General features: G+C 34.0%; 1 protein-coding gene and 1 non-coding gene across 2 annotated transcripts; one reads left to right on the top strand and one right to left on the bottom strand.

Moving 5' to 3' along the window:
• Positions 1-21,421: 21,421 nt before the first annotated feature.
• TRNAI-AAU (transfer RNA isoleucine (anticodon AAU)) lies at positions 21,422-21,495 on the bottom strand. Its single transcript has one exon. It is a non-coding gene; the product is annotated as a tRNA-Ile (tRNA).
• LOC141713092 (uncharacterized) lies at positions 21,485-24,044 on the top strand. The gene is made up of 3 exons (XM_074516329.1): positions 21,485-21,636; positions 22,746-22,859; positions 23,733-24,044. Exons 1-3 carry the CDS (start codon positions 21,595-21,597, stop codon positions 23,859-23,861), a joined length of 285 nt encoding a protein of 94 aa, XP_074372430.1. The 5' UTR covers positions 21,485-21,594; the 3' UTR covers positions 23,862-24,044.
• The last annotated feature ends 1,359 nt before the right edge of the window (positions 24,045-25,403 follow it).

The following is a 25,403-nucleotide window of genomic DNA, read 5'->3' as shown; positions in this document are numbered from 1 at the left end:
TTCTCTGTCCATTCAAACTTCTCAGCCTTACGAGTAAGCCGCGTTAAAGGGGCTACTATCTTTACAAACTTGAACGAATCTCCGGTAGTGACCGGCCAATCCTACCTCTGGTAGTCGACCTAACCATGGTCATCAATTCCTCAATGGTCCTTTATTCATTCTTGTTAGGATCCTCCACGAGATCCTCCTCAGCAACAATCCCATCTAGGACAACATCCTCAACCACTACATCCTCAATATAAACATCATCCGGTCCTGCGTTAGGACGCTCTATCGGATCCACAATCCGATCTCCAATTAGTAATAAAACATCATCGCGCTGTTGCTCCTCAACCTCAGGGTTCGGAGTCCCGCTACCATCTACGATAACGAACTACGCTTCTATCACGATATTTATAAGGGTTCCCATAAGGGTTTTAACTGTCAGTACTACATTAGGTAGTCCGACTATGAACTTGGCAAGAGTTCTTATTTATCTTAGTGAACTTATTATCTTAACGTCACTTCATCTCTGAGGTTTATAACGCTTAGCTCTGATACCACTTCTGTAACACCCCCAAATCCGGGGTCGGGGATCCGGGTTGTCACGAGTTCCATTTCCCTTAATAACACCCAATCTTAATAAATAATCAACTACTCTGTACTGTGACCCCACAATAAACACACAAACCACAAGTTATAGTCTCAGAGATGATTATCCAAAAATAATCGCAAGTCATTTTATTCCACAATTATATGTCAATACACCTTAAAAGGGTTTCTGAATAAATTTACATTTCTTTGCCATTATTACAATTCATAAATATACATAATCTGGTACATCAAAAGTTGAAAGCCTAGCCTATTGGTAGTTCCTACCTCAGCTACAGCGACATCAACGCCTATAGGAAACTGCGGAACGTTTCCTATCCGCTCGCGAATCGGGAACTTGGTCCTGTTCATCTTTTCTATCTGTTGTTGTGTGATGAAAGAAGAAAGCAAGGGTGAGCAGCAAGCCCACCAAAATAATATATATAATGATTAACAATATATGAGCCTTCTCATAGTACTCATGAAAGTCTTGGTCAAAAGAAATGAACCAAGTTTGATACCTTAATGCGATGAAGTCGCAAAATATTCAGTATATATACATATATACTTTTTAAAATCTTGGAAGTCCTCTTCCATGTATAATATACACAGAGTTCCAGTTTATACTGTATAAAACTATCGTTGCAAGGTGATCTCATATATCTAACCTTGTCTCAACGTTTTTCTGAAAATCTTTGACATGCATAAGATAATCATTTACTAGATATAAGTTTAAAAGATGAAGTTACAAGATACTCCAATATACTTATATCTTTTCCAAATACTACTTGAACTACCACCGTTCAAGTTATAATTAGTTCAAAAGTTCATCACATAGATGAGACTACAAGATAATACTTGAATAGATTCAATCTTTAAAATATCATCAAAATAAAATGAAGTTATGAGATACTTCATTTGATGCACACATCAATTTGAAAACTTGACCCTGCCAACACTCAGCAATCGCCCAACCGTAGCCTTTCTATCGAAGTGCTCTGGGTAGTGTTGCAGAAATATCTAATTGGAAGATGAACTCATTACGGGAGTTTGTCGCGCCACGAAGACCACTTACGATGATCAGTCGCAGTAGTACAACCCCACCATTTTCTACAGGTAGAGGAGAACCTGTCGGATTTACTTGTCAACCGAACACTGGACTCCTAAGGAATGGACCGTCTTAGCGGAACTTTCAGGCCATTATGGGCCAATATAATAAGGTTGGGCCGGCGCCACTCGACCACTTACGCCACTCCTAGTTTAGATGAAATCCATGACTCTGAAACGTAAAGCTCGTCCCCCTTTCCCCAAGTAGAAACTTGTTGATACGGCTCCACCAAGAAGTCGTATCTAGTTGGAAAGGAAAACTCACCGATATTTCCCAGGCGATGCCTGTTAATGGATTAACTTGTTCCAAGAATTTTACTTCCCGAGTGTTGGGTAAGTAATCAAAATTCTTTTATCAAGACAACAACCTTGTTGCGAATATAAAATACACCACAGAGCCGAATCCCTCAGGTTTTGAGTGAGTATTTAAATCCCCTTCGAAAGGAGGATCTTAAATATAAAAATGAGTTTTGGGATCCGCTCTATCTTTTAAAAATCATTTTGAAGACTCGCAAAACATTTTTAAGAATATTCGGAGTGATGCTGATTTAATAAATCAGTCCCAATATATAAAAAAAATTTATCTGAATATTATTATTTAAATAATATTCCCATAAAGAATAATCTTTATAAAAATAATTGAAGTAGATGTTGTAAAACTTATACTTGAATTGGATATTAAATAACCAAAGATATACTTATACGAAAGTACTATCTTTATTTGAATAATCAAAAATAAGTTTGATGATCGACACCTTATTCTTTAATAAAATAAAGAATATATTTCAGTAAATAATCGGAGTCATAGGCCCTCAAATGAATATTCAAATAATATTCAATTAATAAAATAAGCTGAGTCATAAGCCCTCGAATGAATATTCGAAATAATATTCAATAAATAAAATAAGCTGAGTCATAAGCCCTCGAATGAATATTCGAAATAATATTCATTAAATAATATAAAGTTATCGAATAACCCTTATTCGATTAATAGTTTTGAAAACTATAACCATATATATATAAATATATATATATAATCTACTCGGGATCCTCGACTCCCGGTTTTAGAAAATGTTTTCACCTTTGGGTCCCTATACTAAGGGTATATGTAAATTACCGCTATTCTTTAGCATAGGTATTATCAACTGAACCAACAGATATATATGGCAAGAATACGAAACAGGCATGCATATGTACCACATCACATGCTACAATATATCGCAAGAATTTGCTAATTTAACCATCATGCATCTATCACAAGATCATGCATATACAAGTGTATACATCACAACAACAATATAACGGATAGAAAACTTGCCTAAGTGCTCCCGGATAGGCTTAAGCTTAGAGTGGGTCTGATAACCTATGAACAACAACATAAGTCAGAATTAAACCCCGGTCGCTTAAGAAACTAGACTTTAACCATTTAGAGTCCTAACGTTCGCTTTCGCGCTTAACGATTTACTTAAGTCGCTCGAGTACCCTCGGCTCCACCATTTTTAATAATTTAACCACTAAGGGTTTTAAGGCGATTCTTTCGCGAGTATCTTACCAACTGCCTAATCCACTTTACATAATTGTTTCTTACCCCAATTAGTCATTTAAGGTCCTTAACCAAGGTTTCAAAGTAAGGAGAGGGGTAATGATTCGTTCACGAAACGTCGTTACTTAAAACAGTCGTTTCTCCTAAACCGTACATCGGAATCAAACGAACTACATATCAAAACGAAGCTCGTAACATGAACTATCTAAACATGGCAATGGTCAAAACCTAGCAGGGAGTTCTCGGGTCCTAATGTTATGAACAAAAGCAGTCTAAAGTAAATCGGACATTACGACGGCTATGTTTACGCGATTTCCCAAATTTTATACCATTCCAATTCAACCCACAATCAATCCACAATCAAAACTCCATCCATACCATACTACAACAGCCCCAACAACTCAATATTACCAATTCATACTTATTTCTCAATTATGAACTAAGAGTTTACTTAAGTTCATTAACTAATAACCAAGACTTCCAACTCCAAAAATATCACAAAACCAACCAATCTCTAAACACACAATAATCATGCCTCTCATCAACTAAACTACTCATAACAAGCTTTAAACATGATTACACACCCATTACACTAACCCATCATCTAAACATTAGGAAATCTAAACAACAAAGCTTAAGACTAAGATCATGAAGAGTTATACCTTCCTTGAAGCTTTTAATCCATGAAAGATCCTTGGAATGCCTATGGAAGCCTTAATCTAACCTCCTACAAGCTTGATCTTTCAAAGAAATCAAGAACACAAAAATTAATTTCAAGGAGTACTATTCACCATCTTCTTCCTTGATTTATAAAAAAAGATTGGCTTGGAATTAGAAGCTTAAACTTATAGGAAGTATGTAACTATCCATGAGGAAGCTTAGATAAATACCTTGCCAAATAGTAAGTGGTGGAGCTTGGATCTTCATTTTCTAAGAAAAGGGGCCGAGAGCTTCATGAAGAAAATGGAGGGTTTTGTGTTTTGTTTGGTGAAAAATGAAATGTTTGGCTTGGTTGGTTGAATTTTGATTTGTTTTAGGTTAATTACCTAATTAACCTTGATTTTGTGTGGTTATCATTCAACCACACTTCCTCCCCCCCATGTCATGCTTACATCATCAAGTGATATCACCCTCCCTCCTTTGTCCTCTTCCTATTGGTTTGATGAAATCATCCCCACTAATCCCTTTGATTAGCTTCTAATTGTTTGCCTAATGACCGCCGATCTGTTATACGGTTCGCTTAACTTTCGTTCTCGTTTCTCGTTTGAGGGATCATACCCGGGATCTTATTACTTGGGTTTCCTTAACCTTTCTCCATACATTATATTCCTTTTATGATCCTCTCTTATAATCCTTTAATTTAAATCCTTCTTATCCTGTTACCTTATACTCAATTCTTTCCGTATGTAGTGGATTTCCGGGAAAAATCAAAGTGTTCGAAATTGGATTCTGACGATCTTTAATTACACTTATATACCATGTAGAGTACTAATAAAATCTCAGAATATCCATAACATAACCCCTACATAGTGTGGCATAAAAAGTTTTCTCATTCAGCATAATCTGCAAAATCACTATTCATAAGGGTTTCAAAAATTTCCAAAAATTGGGGTTATTACAATTAGTGAACAACTCGACTCGGCTCGGTTGTTCGTGAGCAAACTCGTGTCCGGTTCAGCTCTGCTCGTTTATAAATGAGCCGATCGTGAACATTTTTTTCGGCTCAGTTTTAAAACTAGTCTCGGCTCGTTTCGTTTTAAAAAAAAATATGTTCGGCTCGGAGAGAAATCGACTCTGTTTAGTTCGTTTGCAGCTCTATATTTATATGTATATATAAATCAATAACAAAGAAACTGAACCAGCCAAGCGAATAATTAAGCGGCGGATCACCGGGAAATAGGCCGGAAAACAGAAATGACGATGACCGGAAACCAGGGAAGAAGTAACGGAGGGGAAAAAGGAAAGAACAGAGGGAAGAAACGAGAGATTGTGAGGGAGAGAGACCAGTGCAGGGGGTGGGGGTATTGTTTATAATTTTTTTTTTCAATCCTTCTGCTTCTGCCACGTATCAAAATAAATAACGAAATGTGTACACGTGTCCTGCAATATCATTTTGTTCCGACAATTCGCGATTTATGGAACCAAGTTGTGGTTAAAATAAACCCAAAAAATTACAAAAAAAATTAAAATTTTATAAATATCCCGAAACTAATAAAACTTAAGTTTCATAATTTTTAAACCATTTTGGAGCGCAACTTATACCCGCATTTAACGATTAAACGAATCAACGTGCGGGTAAAATTAATCCCAAAAATTTCCAAAATAATTTTAAAATTCTCAGAATATTATAAACTTCGTAAAATATGAGTTTCGTAATTTTTGAAAAATTCTGGAATTAAATACTGATTTTACAATTAAATATAAACATAAAATCGTTTAACGATAAATAATTAATGAAATATTGATTTCTCAATTTTATAAAATTCCAAAAATAATTATTGAAATTATAAATTCATAAAAACAATTTTAGGAACAATCCAAATATTTATGAAAATAAAACTGTAATAAAATCACTTTTAAAAGTGAAACAAAACAATACAACTCAATAATTAATTATACAATTCAATCTTATACACCAATAAATCACACACATATATATTAGAGAACAACACACAACTGTCAAAATCAATACACATATTTTATTTAATTAATTATTCAAAAATTATACTTTTAAAATAATACAAAATATACGAGTCGTTATATAAAAGCCCTAATCCGAACATAAACCCGAAAATTTCGAAATTAAAAATTACCAACATGAGGTATGATTTGATGATATGATTGGATTGTCCTTTTCAAGAGTTTCAGATTGATTACAAATATCACACGATTTTCTCTCCAAATCACTGCAAAATCATGATTTGATTCCAAGAACTGTTCTTGAAACCCTAATCCTAATTTCAGAGAATTTTCTGAGTTTTTGTACATTTTTGTGGTTTTAATATAAATAAATAATAATTAAATAATAATTAAATAATAATTATATAATAATTAAATAATAATTAAATAATAATTAAATTCTATGTATAGTTACAAAAATAATAACCCCAAAATTATTTAGGGCCTAATTATATTATTTAATAAAAAATAATTATCCCAAAATTAATAATTAACGTGTAATAATTTTTAATCCAATAAATACAAAAAATATATCAAAATTCCCCAAAAATTACGAATAATCCAAAAATCCAAAAATATTATAAATTTAACAGTCCCACAATTTTATAAAATAAAAACACGATTTTTGTGGGTTTTGACGTCCCGGTAAAGGCCCGAAAAGATTATTTTTCACGAAACAAAATATTTTCTAAATTAACTAGATGTTCTTAAAATCAATATGGTAAGTACCATTTTACGCGAAATAAGGCCAAACGCCTTATACGCAATAACGACTATTAAAATTGATTTTCGATAATATAATACTCAATACAAACACATTTAACACATAATAAAATCGCCGAAAAATATCTCGAACCACACTACATATAAATAGCATATAACAACTAGCATTTTATGATCAATTATAATTCATAATAGCGGAGTTCACATAATACTCACTTATATTGAATTTAACTTACTCTACCAATTTAAATTCTAATTATTATTGAACTATATAGTATTCTAATTGATATTTAAGTCAATTTCTTTTACCAATTTTTAATTATAATTTATATTAAGCTGTATATTATTTTAATTGATACGCAGGCTCATCAAACAACGCTTTTTAGCTTGGGATACGAATGATCTATCTCAACTAGTTATGGTAGTTAGTGAATACGGGAGACAAGCGTTAGAGTCGAAGGTTTTGGGCCTGTAGCTTTCCCCGATTCTTTTCGATCTTGTACCCTATGTAGTTGAAGTTAACTTACTCTTCAAATATACTTTTTATTTAAATAAATTCTAAATAATCTTTATTATAACATATATATCTATACTATAGTATAATAGACGAAACATTGAAAGTTTGATAGTCGGCTGGTACTGCTGTGTTAGGCCTCACACACTGTAGAAGGGGGTTGAATACAGTGTTTATCACAATCAAATCGAATATAAGAACACAGAAAATAGATTTTATTTAACACAATAAACTCTGTTACAATATGGAACTGTCATCTCTCAGTGATAAACAATTTATCACGAGAGCTGCTAGGGTTACAATAAATAATAACTTCGATTATGATAACACTTTTAGTGTAAACCCTATATCTGTATTTATATACTACATAGTTACAAGATAAATTCTAATTGATATGAAATATAATTTTGCTTCCTAAAATATATCAAATAGTTATCTTTTCTTCCAAGTATTCTATTCTTCATAGAATTCCTTCTTCATGCATATCTCTTCTTGCATTTGTCTTAATCTTCTTTCCTTTCAATCAGCCGCCTTCCTTATCTGAAAGTCTCCTTAAGTCCTGATATTATCTCCTGATAAATATCTCCTGATAACTTAAGTTCTGACAACTTAAGTTCTGACTTCAGTATAAGTACTGATTTCCAGTTAAGTACTGATTTGTCCGTTAAGTAAGATCTGAAAAAACTAAACACAAATCATATTAGTCATGACATTATCAAATATATCTAACAATCTCCCCCAACTTGTAAATTAGCATAATATACAAGTTTAACAGATATTTGATGATGCCAAAAACATTAAGTACAAATGCATGAAAATTTGACTAGATAACTACAACTTACAGTCCTTGTAGCTTTACCATCCTCAAGGTCTGATAACAGCTTCAGTCTGTATACATATCAGAATTTAAGCAGTTGTAGATCTTTGACTTGGCTTCAATTACTGATCTCTTTGATATCAAGAGTTGTTCTGAGATAGTTCTTTAACAAACATCTCTCAGCATATTCAAGTTCATTAATCATCCTCCTTTTAACATTCTTCAATTCAACTGTATCTTTACCAATTTGAAAGATAGCAGCCATTAGATCATTTATTCTAGCTTTCCTTATATCCTGATCCAGTCTGATTAAATATGCCTTGTCAGACTCAAGATTGAATTCCACAGCCTTATAACCCAGAAAAGTAGTTATAATCTTAGCAGAGTTAGGCTTCATCTCGACAATATCACCTTTGTGATCTCTGTACTTTGGATAGTATGTGTTGTCAGACTTTACAGAATAAGGCTTCTTCTGTCTTTGAATTTGAGTCTTCAAATAATTTGCAGCACCATCTATTAATCTGTTCTTCATGAAGTAAGAATAGAACATGTTCCAGTTCCTCAAAATACTTCAGTGGTATAACATTCTACCTAATATGGTATACCCTTCTATCTGTCATAAAATATAATAAGATGTGTTCTTTCAAAAATGTATGGTAAACCATCTATACAGATTCAAGCTGATTCAATCTTTCAGGAGTTGCTCCAACACCAGGTTCACTTAAAGAAGTTGGATCATTGGTTGTATTCTGTATTCTTCTTTCATCAGCACTACCCAATCCTGATTTATCTCTGGCTTCTTTTTCTGTAACAACTCTTACTTCAAAACTACTTGTTGCAGTCTTTAAAGATTGAGTCTGTTTAGCTTTGGTGAATCCTGGCAGGAGTAACTTTGAAGGTTTAACATGAGCAATATCAGAGGTTTCCTTTTCCTTATCTTCTGGTATCAAGCCAACTTGAGCTATGTCAGAGGTTGCTTGTTTCACTGTCATATCAGAACTTACTATATCTTGACTCTGAATAACATGAGCCATGTCAGAGGTTGTTTGAGAAATCTTCCTTTTTATCAGAGTAAGACTAGCATCTTTATCAGATATTTCTTCATCCATGAATGGCATATAAACCTTTACAGGTTCATCAACCTTTTCTTTGCCCTTGGAACTTGGATCTATCTGCACTCGTGATTTGACTTTAGTTGCTTCAGGATTTGTCCTTTCTTTTATCACAATGCCTTTAGCCTTAGGAACAACAGAAGCTTTAGATTTGGAGTTGACTTTTTCTAACTTAAGTCTAGCTTCTTCTTCTTTTAGACTCTCAAATTCCAAACCAGGATTTTCTTTCAGAAATAACTGTCTTAAAATTTCCTCATCAAGTTCCAGATGTTCATCAGAACTTATCCTTTTACCAGTATCAGAACTTATTCTTCTCCCAATATCAGAACTTGTTCTTTGACTTGTAGTTCCAGCTTTGCTTGATGAAAAACCTTTACCTTGACCATGACCTCCACCCATTCCAGAGTTTCCCTGGTCATCTTTTTCATCATCCTTTCCCTTCAGTGTCTTAACAGTTTTGCATTTGGACTTAATTACTTTCTCCCCCTTTTTGGCATCAGCAGGTAAGAGAAGAGAGAGAAGCAATTCTACTGAGGATTAGATCTCATTGGGTTGATTTTCATGAGAAGCTTGATTCTTCAAAATTTCATCAATCTGAGCCTGTTGCTTCTCCTAAGTTTTCTCAATATACTCAACTCTGTCAAAGGTAGGTTTGAAAAACCTTTTCTTGTCCAGCTTGACAAGCATATCTTGCTGATTTATGGATTTTTGAATCTTGTCTACCTTGGCCTGAGTTACAGATTATTGACCTTGAAGGTGCCTTGTACTTAGTGCAGTAACTCTGAGCTGTATCTTGAAATCATCATTGAGTAGCATCTCATCAGCTTTGGTCAAGTGGTCGGCAAGTATGGTTGAAGAAGGAACAAAAACAACTTTGTTCCATTCCTTAGTCCACTCCCTTCCTCTAGGAGTTTCACTCCAAGGTACTGGTGCATCTTCTCTAACAAACTTCTTGATTAATTCAGCTTTGTTTGGAGCTTGTTGAGGTGCATGTCCTGATGGACCAGCTGCATCAGCATCTACATTGGCAGCAGCTTCACTAGTAAGTTCATCATTAGCAGCATCAGAACTTATAGAATCAGCATCATCAGCATCCTCTGATAAAAGAATAGTATGAGAGGCTATTGAGGCTTCAACATCATCCTCTAAGTGCTGATCTCCAACTAAGTTCTGATCAACAGCCAAACCTTGATGCCCACCTAAAATCTGATTTTCATCATCCAGATTCAGAATTGGTGTAGTAGGAATATCTTCATTAAAATCAGCATCTAGGATTGGTGGAGTGATTTGAGTTGGTGGAGCTTCTAAGTACAAAACCTCAGGCACAATCAAATTATGAATATCAATCTCAGCACTTGTACCTGGGTTAACAAAATATACTTGTTCAATTATAGGTGACACAGGAGGAGTAGGCACTCTATTTTGAGCAGTTTGTGGTTGTGCTAAAGGAAGTAATTCAATTATAATTGGTTCTGTTGGGATCAGAAATTCCTGACCCCTTCCTTAGCTGCTTCCTCATCTTCTGATTTTGTCTCAACTGTGTCCCTGTGAGCTCTTTGCTATTTCATTTTCTTCAAGGGTGGAGACACTGTAGGAGCTTTATCATCAGGATTTAGCTTTCTAAGCCTTTTGAGAGGCCTAGAACTCCCAGTTACAGTGACTTTCTGAGAAGAGATCTTCTCAGCTTCTACTACAACAGGTTCAGCCATGGGAACCTGTTCCTCATTGTCTGACTCATCTCTCAGAACAAGTTTCCTTCTCTTCTGTTGAGTCTGAGGTACTGTCTTAGTCCTCTTGGGTTTGGAAGATGAAGGCTTCACATGATGTGCTGAAGGTTGAGATTGAGATGACTGTGATGGTTTGTAATATGTCCTGATTGAGGGTTGAGTATGTTGAGGTTGAGAAGTTTGAGGTGTTTATGTAGATGTGGTATGTTCTGATGGCTGTTGTGGTGGCTGGGATGTGGGTTGAACATCAGGGTAAACAGATGTGTAGGTTTGAGGATCAGCATTTACCAGTATCTGTTTCACTAACTGAGGTATTTGTAAGGGTCTAACCATTTTTTTCTTAATGTCAGTATTTAACAAATCATTAAAAGCCCTTTTTGCAATCTTAAAGGGTGGAATTAAATCAGTGGTAGGTTGGGGTTCATCAACACAAAAAGTATATATAAGCCGACAGAATCTAGCAAAGTATACTACATTCCTATCCTCTGTCATCCTATCCCTTATGAAACCTAGCACAGCATTTCCGAAATCAAAGTGAGTTCGATGAATAAGAGCATACCCGATTTGCTGACTCATGATTGGAATAGCATCAAAGTTGGAGCATTTATTGGCGAATGCCTTAGTGATGCAATCAAAGAAAAAGCTCCATTATTTCCTGATATTTGCTCTTTTCAGTTGCCCAAGCTTTCCCAGACTTTTCTCATAACCCAAACTGGCCATAAGCTGCTATAGAACAGGGTCCTCCACTGTTGAGAATGTACAACTTTCTGGTAAGTGGAGAGCTTTGCGAACTGCCCCAGGAGTAACTACATGCTCAACATCATTTACTTCAAATACGATGCTTAGAGTACCAGAAGCACCACCATTATCAAAAATCCCAGTCCGCCAAAACGTCAGTACTTATTGGCTTCAAATGGCTTGAGGTTGGGTCAAAGCATACCCAATCTTACTATTTGCTAAGGAATCTTGCACAAAGTGCAAATCTGTTGGAGCTTCATCCTTGTTCAAGATTGCAACATAGTTATTTGGTACAAACTTGGCTCCATCAATAATTAAATCCTTGGGCGCCATCAGAAATTAGTGAGAAACTTGTTTGCCTGAAAGGTGTTTGTTGAAATGTCTGTAGAGTGAACCGTCAGAAAATATGAGAGAATAAGAAAAGAGAGAGAGTGAAATATAATAAAAATATGAATAAAAGATTTGAAAATCTTTTATCTCTTTTACTTAGACAACCCACGTTACAGCAGTTAATGAGGAGTGGAACAGACCTTTACACATGTCAAACATGCAGCAGTTAAGGCAAAAGTTAATGGGCACGGTAAATAAGCAATTATGACTTTGCACGTTCAGTTTTTAAAAAAAACTGCTCCCACTAAATAAATGATTATTACTGCTTTATCTCACATAAACCAATATTCCAAAAAAAATGTGACCGTTGAGGTAATGACCAAAAATAAACCAAGTAAATAAATACTGCCATGTCAGCATCAGAACTTGATTATTATCAGAATTTAAAAGTCTTCAGAATATGGCTTATTAACTCGAAAAGTAAATGTTTATTCCTGTAATTCTTCACATAAATACTAATATGGGTACATCAGAACTTAATCATCAGAACTTCCATCAGAACTTGTCCTCAGAATTTATGCAACTAACACTTAAACAGTTCATCTAAAATAACATTTATCACCACAGTAATTTTCATCATTCATATGGAGTGTATGTGTGGGCATTAAGCTAAATATCAGACAAAGAGTAAAGTCTGATTCACTTCAGTACATCTTAGAAATAAGGCATAACTAAGAACTTTGCTTAAAATATGTCATTATTCTGAAGTCAACTATAGAATGAGTTCATGCAAGAGTCCACCTCAACTGTTTTGTGCTCATTTTATGCATCTTTTGAAATTCCTTTTTACAGTGGCTTCTCAGTGTAAATGAGTCACAACTGCTTATCAGAATTTATGCTATTATCAGAGTATTTCTCCAGTAATCAGAGAATGTGAAAAGTCACCAAGAAAATTTTATTTTGCTTTTCTAATGCATATTACTTAATACCAGCAATGCACTTGGGTCTTCCCTTCCACACATTTTTACTCTAGATCTCAAAGGAGTACCTGATTTTTATTTCTTTTATTTTCTATTGATAAGTGAGGCTTATCAACACTTAGTACATCCATCAGATTTACTAACATCAGAACTTGACAGATAAGAAGCACTATTCTAGTTTTTGACTTAGTAATAAGATACACAAGGTAAACTTCAACTAAGCTCAATATCAGAATTTGCTTGTGTTAAGAGATTTCCACATAAACAATTACTTCAGACATGGGATCTTTAGTATATTAAAGACTACTAGTTCATCATCTAGCACAATTATCCTCATTGGATTGAATAGTCACAGAACCATTCATATCACTATCAGAGTTTAGAAATTCACATAAGACAACAATCAGCATTTAAGCAAATTTTCAATTTAGGCACAAAATTCATAAAGATAGTAATATCTGTAAATACTGATCATAAAGTCTGATGTATCAGAACATAAACTAAGCAGATTTAGAAAAAGAACCTGAAACCATTCCAAGTTCATTTACCAATCTTGTAAAGGTTGCTTCACATAGTGGTTTTGTGAAGATATCTGCTAGTTGTTGATCTGTTGGAACAAAATGCAATTCCACTATACCTTCATCCACATGTTCCCTTATGAAGTGGTACCTAATGCTGATGTGGTTTGTCATTGAGTGTTGAACTGGATTACCTGTCATAGCAATAACACTTTGATTATCACAGTAAATAGGGATTTTAGAATATGTTAACCCATAATACAGTTGCTGATTCTTCATCCAGAGAATCTGTGCACAACAGCTTCCTGCAGCAATGTACTCTGCTTCTGCAGTTGATGTGGAAATTGACTTCTGTTTCTTGCTAAACCAAGAAACTAATCTGCCTCCAAGAAATTGGCAGCTTCCACTTGTGCTTTTCCTGTCAATTTTGCATCCTGCAAAATCTGCATCTGAGTAACCTATTAGCTTAAAGTCTGATTCTCTAGGATACCACAATCCCAGATCAACTGTACCCTTAAGGTATTTGAAAATTATTTTCATAGCTGTTAAGTGAGGTTCTCTTGGATCTGCTTGAAATCTTGCACAAAGACAGGTAACATACATGATATCAGGTCTACTTGCAGTTAGATAGAGTAGTGAGCCAATCTACCTCTGTAATCAGTAATATCTATTGATGTACCAGTATCCTTATCCAATTTTGTTGCAGTGGCCATAGGAGTGGATGTGCTTGAACAATCTTGCATTCCAAATTTCTTCCACAAATTTCTGGTGTACTTAGATTGATAAATAAAAGTTCCTTCTGCATTCTTCTTGACTTGAAGGCCCAGAAAATAGATAAGTTCTCCCATCATACTCATTTGATATCTTGACTGTATTAGTTTGGCAAACCTTTTACAAAGTCTGTCATTTGTAGAATCAAAAATGATATCATCAACATATACTTGCACCAAAAGTAAGTCATTTCCATGGTTGAGATAAAACATTGTTTTGGCAATAGTCCCTCTGTTAAATCCACTTTCCAGAAGAAACTGAGCTAATGTCTCGTACCATGCTCTTGGAGCTTGCTTAAGGCCATAAAGTGCTTTGTCAAGTTTGTAGACATGATTAGGAAATTTTGAATCTGTAAAACCTGGAGGTTGATCAACATATACTTCTTCTTCCAATTCTCCATTAAGAAAAGCGCTTTTTACATCCATTTGAAAGACTGTAAACTTTTTGTGAACAGCATAAGCCAAAAATATCCTTATGGCTTCCAATCTAGCAACTGGTTCAAATGTTTCATCATAATTAATTCCCTCCTGTTGAGAATATCCTTTTACAACCAGCCTTGCTTTATTCCTTATAATTATGCCATCACTATCAGTTTTGTTTCTGAACACCCACTTTGTACCAACAACAGATCTGTTCTTTGGTCTTTGTACTAGGGTCCAGACTTTATTTCTTTCAAATTCATTTAACTCTTCCTGCATTGCTTGCACCCAATCAGCATCTTGAAGAGCTTCTTCCACTTTCTTTGGTTCAGTCTGAGAAAGAAAAAAGCGAGAGAGACATTTATTTGATGTAGTTGTTCCAGTTTTGACACCTGCATCAGGATTTCCAATAATTAAGTCAGGAGTATGTGATTTAGTCCACTTCCTTGCAGATGGAAGGTTTTCTCTAGAACTGGATGCTCCCCCATGATCCATGTTGTCTTCATCAACCTTTTCTGATGCTCCCCCTAAAATTATGCTCTCTGAGTTGAATCCTTCAAAATTGGAGTTCCCAGAATTATCAGAACTTGGCCCATCGGAACTTGATGAATCAGAAATTGAAAAGCCAGTTGTAGGTTCTAATGCTTCTTGAGATGTGGTTGTATCTTCAGTATGCTCCCCCTGCACAGGTGCATCTTCCTTTGGTGTAGTCACCACAGTTTCAATAACATCAGAGTTTAATCCATCAGAGTTTGCAGTATCAGGATTTAGACTGTCAGGATTTATAGTATCAGAATTTAAAACTTCATTTTCAAATCTCAGCTGATCATGATCATTGAAATCTTCAAGTCCTGTAATCTTCTTATCATCAAAAGAGACATTGATAGATTCCATGACAACCCTTGTTCTTAAATTGTAGAATCTGAAGGCTTTTGTGGAAAGTGGATATCCAACAAAAATTCCTTCATCAGCTTTTAGATCAAATTTGGATAGCTGTTCAGGATGAGTCTTAAGAACAAAACACTTGCATCCAAATACATGAAAATACTTCATATTTGGCTTCTTTTTCTTCACCATCTCATATGGTGCCTTTCCATGCTTGTTAATGAGTGTTGCATTTTGAGTAAAACAAGCAGTCTGCACAGCTTCAGCCCAAAAATAGGTTGGTAACTTTGCCTCATCAAGCATAGTTCGTGCAGCTTCAATGAGAGTTCTATTCTTTCTTTCAACAACTCCATTTTGCTGTGGAGTTCCAGGAGAAGAGAATTCCTGCTTGATTCCTTGGTCTTTGCAGAACTCTTCCATAATCAAATTCTTGAACTCAGTGCCATTATCACTTCTTATGATTTTCACAGAGTCTTTAACCACTTTATCCAGTTATTTGACATGATTATTCAAGATAGATGCAGTTTCACTTTTTGTGTGCATGAAATACACACATGTGTATCTGGTGAACTCATCCACTATGACCATAGCATATTTATTCTTTGCAATAGACATGACATTCACTGGACCAAATAGATCAACATGTAGTAGGTGATAAGGCTCAAGAATTGAAGATTTTCTTTGTTTTGCCTTTTGACAGGAATCACAAAGGCCATCAGGAGCAAATACTGATTTTGGCAAACCTCTCACAAGATCTTTCTTGACTAGTTCATTTATATTGTTGAAATTTAAATGAGAGAGTTTCTTGTGCCAATTCCAGCTTTCTTCAATTGATGCTCTACTTAATAGACAGATTGCAGACCCATCAGTACTTGTTGAAAGCTTGGCTTCATAAATGTTACCATGCCTGTATCCTTTCAGAACAACTTTGCATGTAGATTTGCTTACAACTTCACAGTGTTCTTCAAAGAAATCCACATGATAACCTCTGTCACAGATTTGATTAACATTCAATAAATTGTGTTTAAGTCCTGAGACTAGAGCTACTTTTTCAATGATGACATTCCCCAGATTGATATTGCCATATCCCAAAGTTTTTCCATGTTACCATCTCCATAAGAAACACTTGGGCCAGCTTTCTCCACAAAGTCTGATAGCAGGGCTTTATTTCCAGTCATATGTCCTGAACATCCACTGTCCAGAACAAAGATATTTTTCCTATTACCCTGCAATTACAAAGACCACTAATGATTAGTTTTAAGGACCCAGACTTGCTTGGATCCTTTGGCCTTATTAAGTTTATTAACATTTGCAGCGGATTTAGTATCAGAGTTTATGTTAACATTTTTCTTATCAGCATTTACACTATCAGACTTTGCATCAGAACTTACACTAGAAGGAATAATACTAACTTTCTTTAAAGAAGGTTTTATTTGATAATAATCATAGTACAAACTATGATATTCCTTACAAGTATAAATGGAATGCCATAAACTACCATAATGAAAACAAGGATTTTGTGGCCTATATCTAACAGACTAACTCTTAACTCCTGAATTTGAAGGTAAGGAGTTTATGTTCTTATTTTTCCTGCAAAAAGAAGCCAGATGGTTAGAATTTCCACAGTTATGACATTTCTTTCTAGGAGAATTAGGAATCAGGCTTATAATCATTACTTTTATTCATACCTTCCTTTCCATTCCTATTTTTCATAGGTATCTTTACCTTGTTTACATTCTTAACATCTTTCAGCTTATGCTTAAGCTGCTTCTTAGTCATTAAGCCTATGTTAACTTCAGTTGGCTTATCCTGTTTTGGTTTGTCAGAAGTTAATTTCTCTTTAACTTCTGATTTATCAATATCAGACTTTACAGCTACAAACTTAACAGGATTTACCTTTGGCTTTTGTTTAACAACTACAGGCTCAATTTCTACAATTCCCTTATCATTCTTATCATCTCCACAACCTAAGCCTTTTTTCCAGTTTCCACTACTTAACAAATTCTGAGTTGTTCTGCCAGAGTTAGTCCAAGTCCTGATAATATCTCTTTCCTTTTCTAAATCAGTTTGTAGAGATTCATTTATTTTAAGTACTTCATCCCTAACATAACAGGCATCATCTCTATCTTTCTGAGTTTGATGGAACATGACTAACTCTTTTTCTAAATAATCATTCCTCTTTTTATAAGCAAGATTTTCAGAAGTTAATCTTTCACATGTTAAAGTTTGATCTCTATAACTAATGAACATGGTTTTAAGATATCTTCTCAACTCAGTAATATCATCAGTATGAAAGGCATAAATAGTTTGAGGTACCTTTAACTCAGCATTATCAGTACTGCTATCAGCATTTGCCATCAAGGCATAGTTCACATCACTTTCAGAATCTGAAGTGTCTAAGAGTCTTGCCTTTGTCACTCTTCACTTTCTTGCAATCAGGAGATTTGTGGCCTTTCTCACCATATTTGTAGCACTTGACATTTGAGTAATCTCCTCTGTCAGACTTTCCTCTTTTGCCTTCATATTTTTTGAAACCCTTCTTATCAGAACTTGCACCTTTCTTGGAAAATTTCTTTCCCTTTCTGAATATTCAGTATGCAATCCTTGTGATTCCTTTCACCATAAGAGCACACAGCTTCATCATCTCTTCATCAGCATCCATCTCAGGTAAGCTTTAAGTTTCTGAGTCATCATCACTATCAGAACTTGATGACTCAGTATCAGACTTTGTGATGAGAGCTTTTCCTTTGCCTTTTCTTGAGGCAGCTGCTTTGGGGGATTCCTCCTCAGCCTTTAGAGCAACTGTCCTTGACTTTCTTCCATTCCTCTTGCTTCTTTATTCTATCTCAAGTTCATGAGTCTTGAGCATCCCATAAATTTCATCAAGAGTTGTTTCTTCAAGATTATAGTTGTCTCTTATAGTGGTGGCCTTCAAATCCCAACTTTCAGGAATGACAAACAGGAATTTAAGATTTGAATCTTCAAGATCATATTCTTTGTCAACTAGTGACAAATCATTCAAGAGTTTGACAAATCTGTCATATAAACCAGTCAATGACTCATCAGATTTTGAGTCAAAGTGTTCATACTCTTGAGTGGGTATAGTCTTCCTGTTCTTCTTAATTGAATCAGTTCCCTGGCATCTTGTCTCCAAGACATCCCATATCTCCTTTGCAGTCTTGCAGTTAATTACCCTATTTGACATGACATTATCAATGGTACTGTGCAGCAAGTGTCGTACCTTAGCATCCTTAGCAATCGATGAGATATCTTCAACAGTGTAATCACTCTTCTCCTTTGGAACAGACTTTGTTGGTTCACCTGCAACTACAACAGAGAGTTTGGTTGGCTTGTGTGGTCCTTCATTGATTCTGTCAAGGTATTCTGGATCTGTAGCTTCCAGAAACATAAACATCCTCACCTTCCATATGGGTTATTCAGATGGTTTCAGTATGGGAACTCTAATAGTCTCATATCGATTATGGATTTGAGTCTTTGGAGGTTCTTCAGTTTTGGTGGGCTTGGTTGAAGTTTGTTCTTCTTCAGACATGATTGTTTTTGGATCTTAAACTGTTTGTGTGTTAACAGATCAGCTCTGATACCACTTGTTAGGTCTCAAACACTGTAGAAGGGGGTTGAATACATTGTTTATCACAATCAAATCGAATATAAGAACATAGAAAACAAATTTTATTTAGCACAATAAACTCTGTTACAATATGGAACTGTCCTCTCTCAGTGATGAACAATTTATCACGAGAGCTGCTAGGGTTACAATAAATAATAACTTCGATTATGATAACACTTTTAGTGTAAACCCTATGTCTGTGTTTATATACTACACAGTTACAAGATAAATTCTAATTGATATGGAATATAATTCTGCTTCCTAAAATATATCAACTAGTTATCTTTTCTTCCAAGTATTCCATTCTTCATAGAATTCCTTCTTCATGCATATCTCTTCTTGCGTTTGTCTTGATCTTATTTCCTTTCAATCAGCCACCTTCCTTATCTGAAAGTCTCCTTAATTCCTGATATTATCTCCTGATAAATATCTCCTGATAACTTAAGTTCTGACAACTTAAGTTCTAACTTCAGTATAAGTACTGATTTCCAGTTAAGTACTGATTTGTCCTGTTAAGTAAGATCTGAAAAAAGTAAACACAAATCATATTAGTCATGACATTATCAAATATATCTAACATGCTGAAATTACTTAATTACCCTCACTTAATTAATAAATTTTTTTGACATAATTATCTTATATAATATTATATTTTTTGTTAAAAATTATGAAAACCCCCGAAACAAAGTTATATAGCTGGACACAGTACACGAGACAGTGTTTGGATATATATAGTAGTAGGGCTGTCAAACGGATAATTCGGATACGAATATGTCTATATCCGTATCCGGATCCGAAACCGAAAATCTATATCCGTATCCGAATCCGGAAATATTGAAATAATAATATCTGAATCCAGATCCGACAGATACTATGCTGATACAGATAATATCCGAATACAAATCTAATCTTCAGTCAGATTTTTTATTTTATATTAAAAATTGAAAAAAAATAAAAAAAATGAAAAAATATAGTAAAAAATTAAAAATTATTTTTTAAAAATTAAAATAAGTGATAAAGTGATTTAATCATATTTAATTTTTCAAAAAAATAATTTTATTTATCTTTTCAATATAATCATTATCTTTAAATTGTTAAACTCAAATGATTTTTTCTATATGTCTATAAAATTTTATAAACATTATATTTAATATATATATATATGCATGTATATACATATAAACACACTATAAATTTTATCTAATATATTTTTAAATTTTTGAAATATTTAAATATAAAATATATTTATTTGGATTCAAATATTATTGGATACGAATATGCCTATATTCATATCCGTATCCGCAATCGTCGGATTCGAATACGGATAATATCCGCTTTATTTCGGTTACGAATAATATCCGCTTTATTTTGGATACGAATATTTCAGATACGAATGCGAATTTTTCGGACGAATATCAATTTTTTTGAATTTTTTTGACAACCATATATATTAGGTGTTCAGGCTAAAACAAAATAAGTGTTTGGATAGATATAAAAGGTGTTTGGCTTAAAACAAATAATAAATACTAATGGCACTGTAAAAACAATTATACCATTGAAGCTGGTTAAAATAAATATTAACCGAAAGATAATTCGTTTATCGATATAATAAAATCAGGCGAAAAATAATTACTTAATCTTTTAATAAATATAACTAATAAAATATCTAAATAATTAAATAATTATTATTTAAACAACCGTGCATCTTCGGGTTTTAGGCTAGTAATCTAAGTACATAACAATTATAAATTATATCATTTCAAGATTTAAAACCAATAAATTTAATATTTTAAATTTTGTTTTCAAACTGAATTTTAAAAATTATATATTAAAAAAACTGTGAATTTTCAGTTAGCACAAGTAAAAGAGAGAGAAAAAAAGAACTAAGCACGGAGTAGGGCTAAGCATTCGGTCAGAAACTTAACCGAACTGAATTAACCGAAAACTGAAGTGATAATTTTTCCTAACCGAACCGAACCAAACTTATGCACAAACCGAACCGAAAATCGAATTATTTCGGTTAATTCGGTTCGTTTTTCTGAAAACCGAAATATTTAAAATTTTGTCAAAATAATTTAAAATGAAAACAAAAAATAATTCGAAATGTTAAAAGAATACATATTATATTATATTATATTATATACCTAAAAAATTGAAGATACATACATTCACTAATTGAAGATACATATAGTCTGTTTTTTTGTTAAAACCGAAAAACCGAATTAACCAAAATTTTTGAAAAAATTCAAACCTAAACCGAATCGAAATTATATGGTTCGGTTCAGTTTTGCTCACCCCTAGCGCGGAGGTTGAGAGAGGAAAAAAGTAAATTTTCAGTCAACACATGAAAGAATAAAAATTGGCCTATGCAGGTCTCGAACCTGCGACCTTCGCGTTATTAGCACGACGCTCTAACCAGCTGAGCTAATAGGCCAGATGCCTGAAAATCGCCAAATAATACCCAAAACTTAATCTCTATTAATTTAATATTAATCCCAGAGAGGTGCAGAGAGAAATAGAGTTGTCGTGAAAGATGGAAGAGAACAAAATCGAAGGAAAACAAGAAGATTACGAGGTACCCATTTATCACTTTTTTGTTTCATGTTTATCAATTTTTTTTATGTTTTTAATCAACAACTTACTATTTGCATAATCATTTTTAACCCTTGATTAACTATTGTGCTTTCTGATTTTATTCTTCTGTTGATTTGTTATTGTAATTATTGTGTTAAGTTTTGATTTTTGTGTTAATTAGTCTTGCTATATATCCTTTAAGTTCTTAGCTTTATTAATATGATTTTCTTGTTTTCTTGATTGACCCTTAGATGATTTTCCACTAATTTGTTGATTTTGAAATCTTTTGGAGCATTCAAATTATTGTTTTGAAATTTTGTGCTTTGATTGTGATTTTTTTTTTCCCATTTGTTTGGTTATATGCACTTGGTTTAAGTATCTGTTATTCTGTGCTCCTGAGAATGCTTATAATTCTACTCTTGGCAGTTCTATAAATATTAGTATATCCTTATGACCATTGCCTTAGCCTTATTTATTAGTCGTAGAAGACGATGTGGACAGTTTTGAACCCTGAGATCTAGCCGTAACACATTAAACTTTTTGCATAAGATTTGGTCCAGTTTACCTAAAGCCTAAAGGAATAGGGCGGTGCATGAACTGTGTTCCACTTCTAGCAGTGATACAGATTTTTTTTGGAGCTGGAATCTGATTACTTGGTCAGTGGTCATATTGTGTAATTTTGGTCGACTTATTTTAATGTTGTAGAATATTGAAATGACTTCTTGTGCATTTAGAAGTTTCGAACCAAGTATTTGGATGATTGCCATTCTGATACACTAAGAAATCCTTAGATGATGCCTTGGCTGGCAATAGAAAATTAGAAAGAAGTTTTTTTTTTATTATTCCATTGGCGTAGGACGTAGGTTATGAAACCACTTTCTTGTGCATTTAGAAATTTAGAACCAGATGCTTGGATGATTAGCATTTTGATACACCAAGAAAATCTTGTATGTGGTGTAAGAATTAGGGTATTTAAAAGAAAGGTTCATTGCCCCAATTTCTATAGACTTTGTCTATGTGAATCTTGTTCCTACTAATGTTTAGGACGGTACTGTGCTGAGCATTGTAATCACTTAATTGCTAAATCATGAACAAACTGCACTTCTGCAGGTTGAAGGAAAGAAGCAAGCTGCCGCAGATGTCTTATTTAATTACTCATCATTTGCTATGACCTGTATTGGAAATCAGGTGCGACCTTGTGACTTGAGGATGCATCTGATGAAGGTAACTTTGTTTTATTATTATTTCAGTACTGACTTGTATGTTACCATTTTCCTCTGAATACTAAATATATGTAGTCACTCAATAAATTGAGATGCCTTGAGGGATAGCCGGATAGGCATGTTGTGACTTGTAAGGACAAAATAGGTTTGCTACAGTAGGAAACTGAATCATTTTCTCATCTCACAATTTACCAGCAAGTTACATGGTCTTAAATGATGAAATATTACACAGGAAATTCCAGCATTAGAAGCCGTGTGTGATGGATTTTCCTTTTGCATATTTTGTGATCAATTAGATAACTAGATCGTGTACTTGGATATGAACTGGTCTCCCAGCAAAGACGGAGGCAGGGGGATCCAGAGGGGTCCATGGCCCCCTGTATTTCCAATTAAGTGTATTATGGTTCTGTCTATCTCCAATGTTCCATGTAGCATAGAGTGTTATTATCCATGTTTTTGTTGATAAGGACAAGGGTTCAAACCCTCCCAGCAACATTTTTTTCCCTAATATTTCTAATTCCTTGTCCATAACTTGTTTCTGCATTAATTTTCTTTCTCGCTACTTGTCTTTGAACCCTTGTTTGTGCATATGGTTTCCAAAAACTTTCATCATGTAAAAATTCAGTAGTAACATGTGTATCATACGATTAATTTCGTACATAAATTTAAAATTGTATGGATCATGGAAAATTTTGCCCCCCCTATTTTTCTCGTCTGCATCCGTTACTGGTCTACGGTGTGACAATTAGTTTAATTCGGCAGTTCAATAATATGATTAGCCCGCTTGATCTGTAGTATATCCTTATAATTTAGTTTCGATTTAGTAGCATTTCCACTAGTGTTTTCTTTTGTGAACATAGTACATATTTCTCAGGAGATCTCTGGTATGCCAACTTCGCTCAAGGAGTCTTCACAAAAACCTGGTTCTCCTAAAGCAGGGACAGCATCAAGCTCAGGCATGCAACTTGATAAAAATGAGAGTTTTCGAGCACTATTGGCTTGAATTACGTGTTCATGCTGGAGGATTGTGTTTTTTGTAGTCTGCTGTTGATTATATATTGAAACCCTCCTTATCTTTTTTTGTTGCTATAATGAAACCCTCCTTATCGACATAGTATATTAATTGTCATATGGTATGTTTTTCAAACACTTTTTCACTAGTTCTATATGAGAGCTGTCCGCGGTATGATTTTTGAGCATGTATTATGGTGAAGCTGAATTAAGCTGCTGTGTATCTCAGGGAATGGAATTATGGGATTAAACTATAACCATAAGATCGGACCAGTAGCATTTCTATTTGTCGTATTCATGCACTCATTTAATGTGTAAATCTAATCTGTTATGTTGTCATTTTCATAAGGAAAACCTGGCGGAAATATTTTAAGCTATACAAAAAAAATTGCAGAAATTGGACCTGGACATTTTCTGCAAAAGTTTTTTTTGTTATCTGCTTCTTGTCATTCTCTAGTGGGTCAGAAAATTTGCAAACCTTATGAACTTCCTGAGTGTAATATATATTTTTGACGAAAAAGAAAAAAAAAATCAAATCTAAACCCTTTAATTAATAAGATATTGGTATTAGGATTACCCCCAACTGATTATGAGACAAACTTTAAAAAATTACAAAAACAGTTGGGGACAATCCAAGGGTCAAAGAAACAGTATCCTCTGTAGGCAGTACCCTATTTTACATCTTGCTCAGTTCCCTAATCTGCTGCCCGAGTTCCATTTGTTCCTGTCAAGGAACTGTTTCATGCTTTTAGATTTTACACTGAAACTGTTTTAACAAATGTAGTATTGTGCTGTGCCCCTTCCGTTCTTCTCTTGTTTTCACGGTTTTAACAGCTTTGGTTAATGATTATCCTTTTTGATGCATGCATGACTATGTCAAAGATGTCATTTTTAGATATTAATTTCATCCACAAGCTGATTTTTGGTGATCCCGGTGATTCTAGAACACTCAACTTTTTTAGCTTTTAACAAATGTAACAAGATTCAGTTATATCTCAGCTTTCATTAAGGTTGACAATTTCAGATTGCATCCAATCCCCGGTGAAGTTTACACAGCCTTCAAATCTCACAATTCTATTGGAGTAATCATGAAAATCGATTACTATCTTGCATGAATTTCGATATAAAAAGGATCATATTTTTGAATCCACTGGAACATCAATATTGGTGAATGGAGTTCCTCCAAAAGAATTCGGAGACCCCTTGTCTGCTCTTCTCTTTAATTTGATTAGTGAGGTTTTGGCAAGCCTGCTACGCAAAGGTAATCAACAAAACATTTTTCTTAGAACGTTTTTCTGCTGTGGGCACACATTAAATACAAACTTCTATAATTTTAGCTTGTTTAGTCTTTTCAAATTACTTTTGCTTTGGAAATTATAAAATGCTCTGGATTTAAAATTTTACTTTTATTAACTATCCAAATACCCCAATATTTTGAATATAAAATTAATTTCTCTACCCAACATTTGTACTTTATGCTGAGGTGCAATGATTTTTCAATTATAACTAAACCTATCTTTTGTTTTATATTTGG

Source organism: Apium graveolens, chromosome 3 (genome assembly GCF_009905375.1).
Source record: "Apium graveolens cultivar Ventura chromosome 3, ASM990537v1, whole genome shotgun sequence".
Lineage (NCBI taxonomy): Eukaryota > Viridiplantae > Streptophyta > Magnoliopsida > Apiales > Apiaceae > Apium > Apium graveolens.
The sequence above is the reverse complement of the archived record's forward strand: the minus strand, read 5'-3'. Positions and strand labels throughout refer to the sequence as shown.

Coding starts and splice junctions, on each gene's coding strand:
- LOC141713092 (XM_074516329.1), top strand. CDS start 21,595: ATGGAAGAGAACAAAATCGAAGGAAAACAAGAAGATTACGAG. Junction 21,637..22,745: donor GAAAACAAGAAGATTACGAG/GTACCCATTTAT, acceptor GCACTTCTGCAG/GTTGAAGGAAAGAAGCAAGC. Junction 22,860..23,732: donor TGAGGATGCATCTGATGAAG/GTAACTTTGTTT, acceptor CATATTTCTCAG/GAGATCTCTGGTATGCCAAC.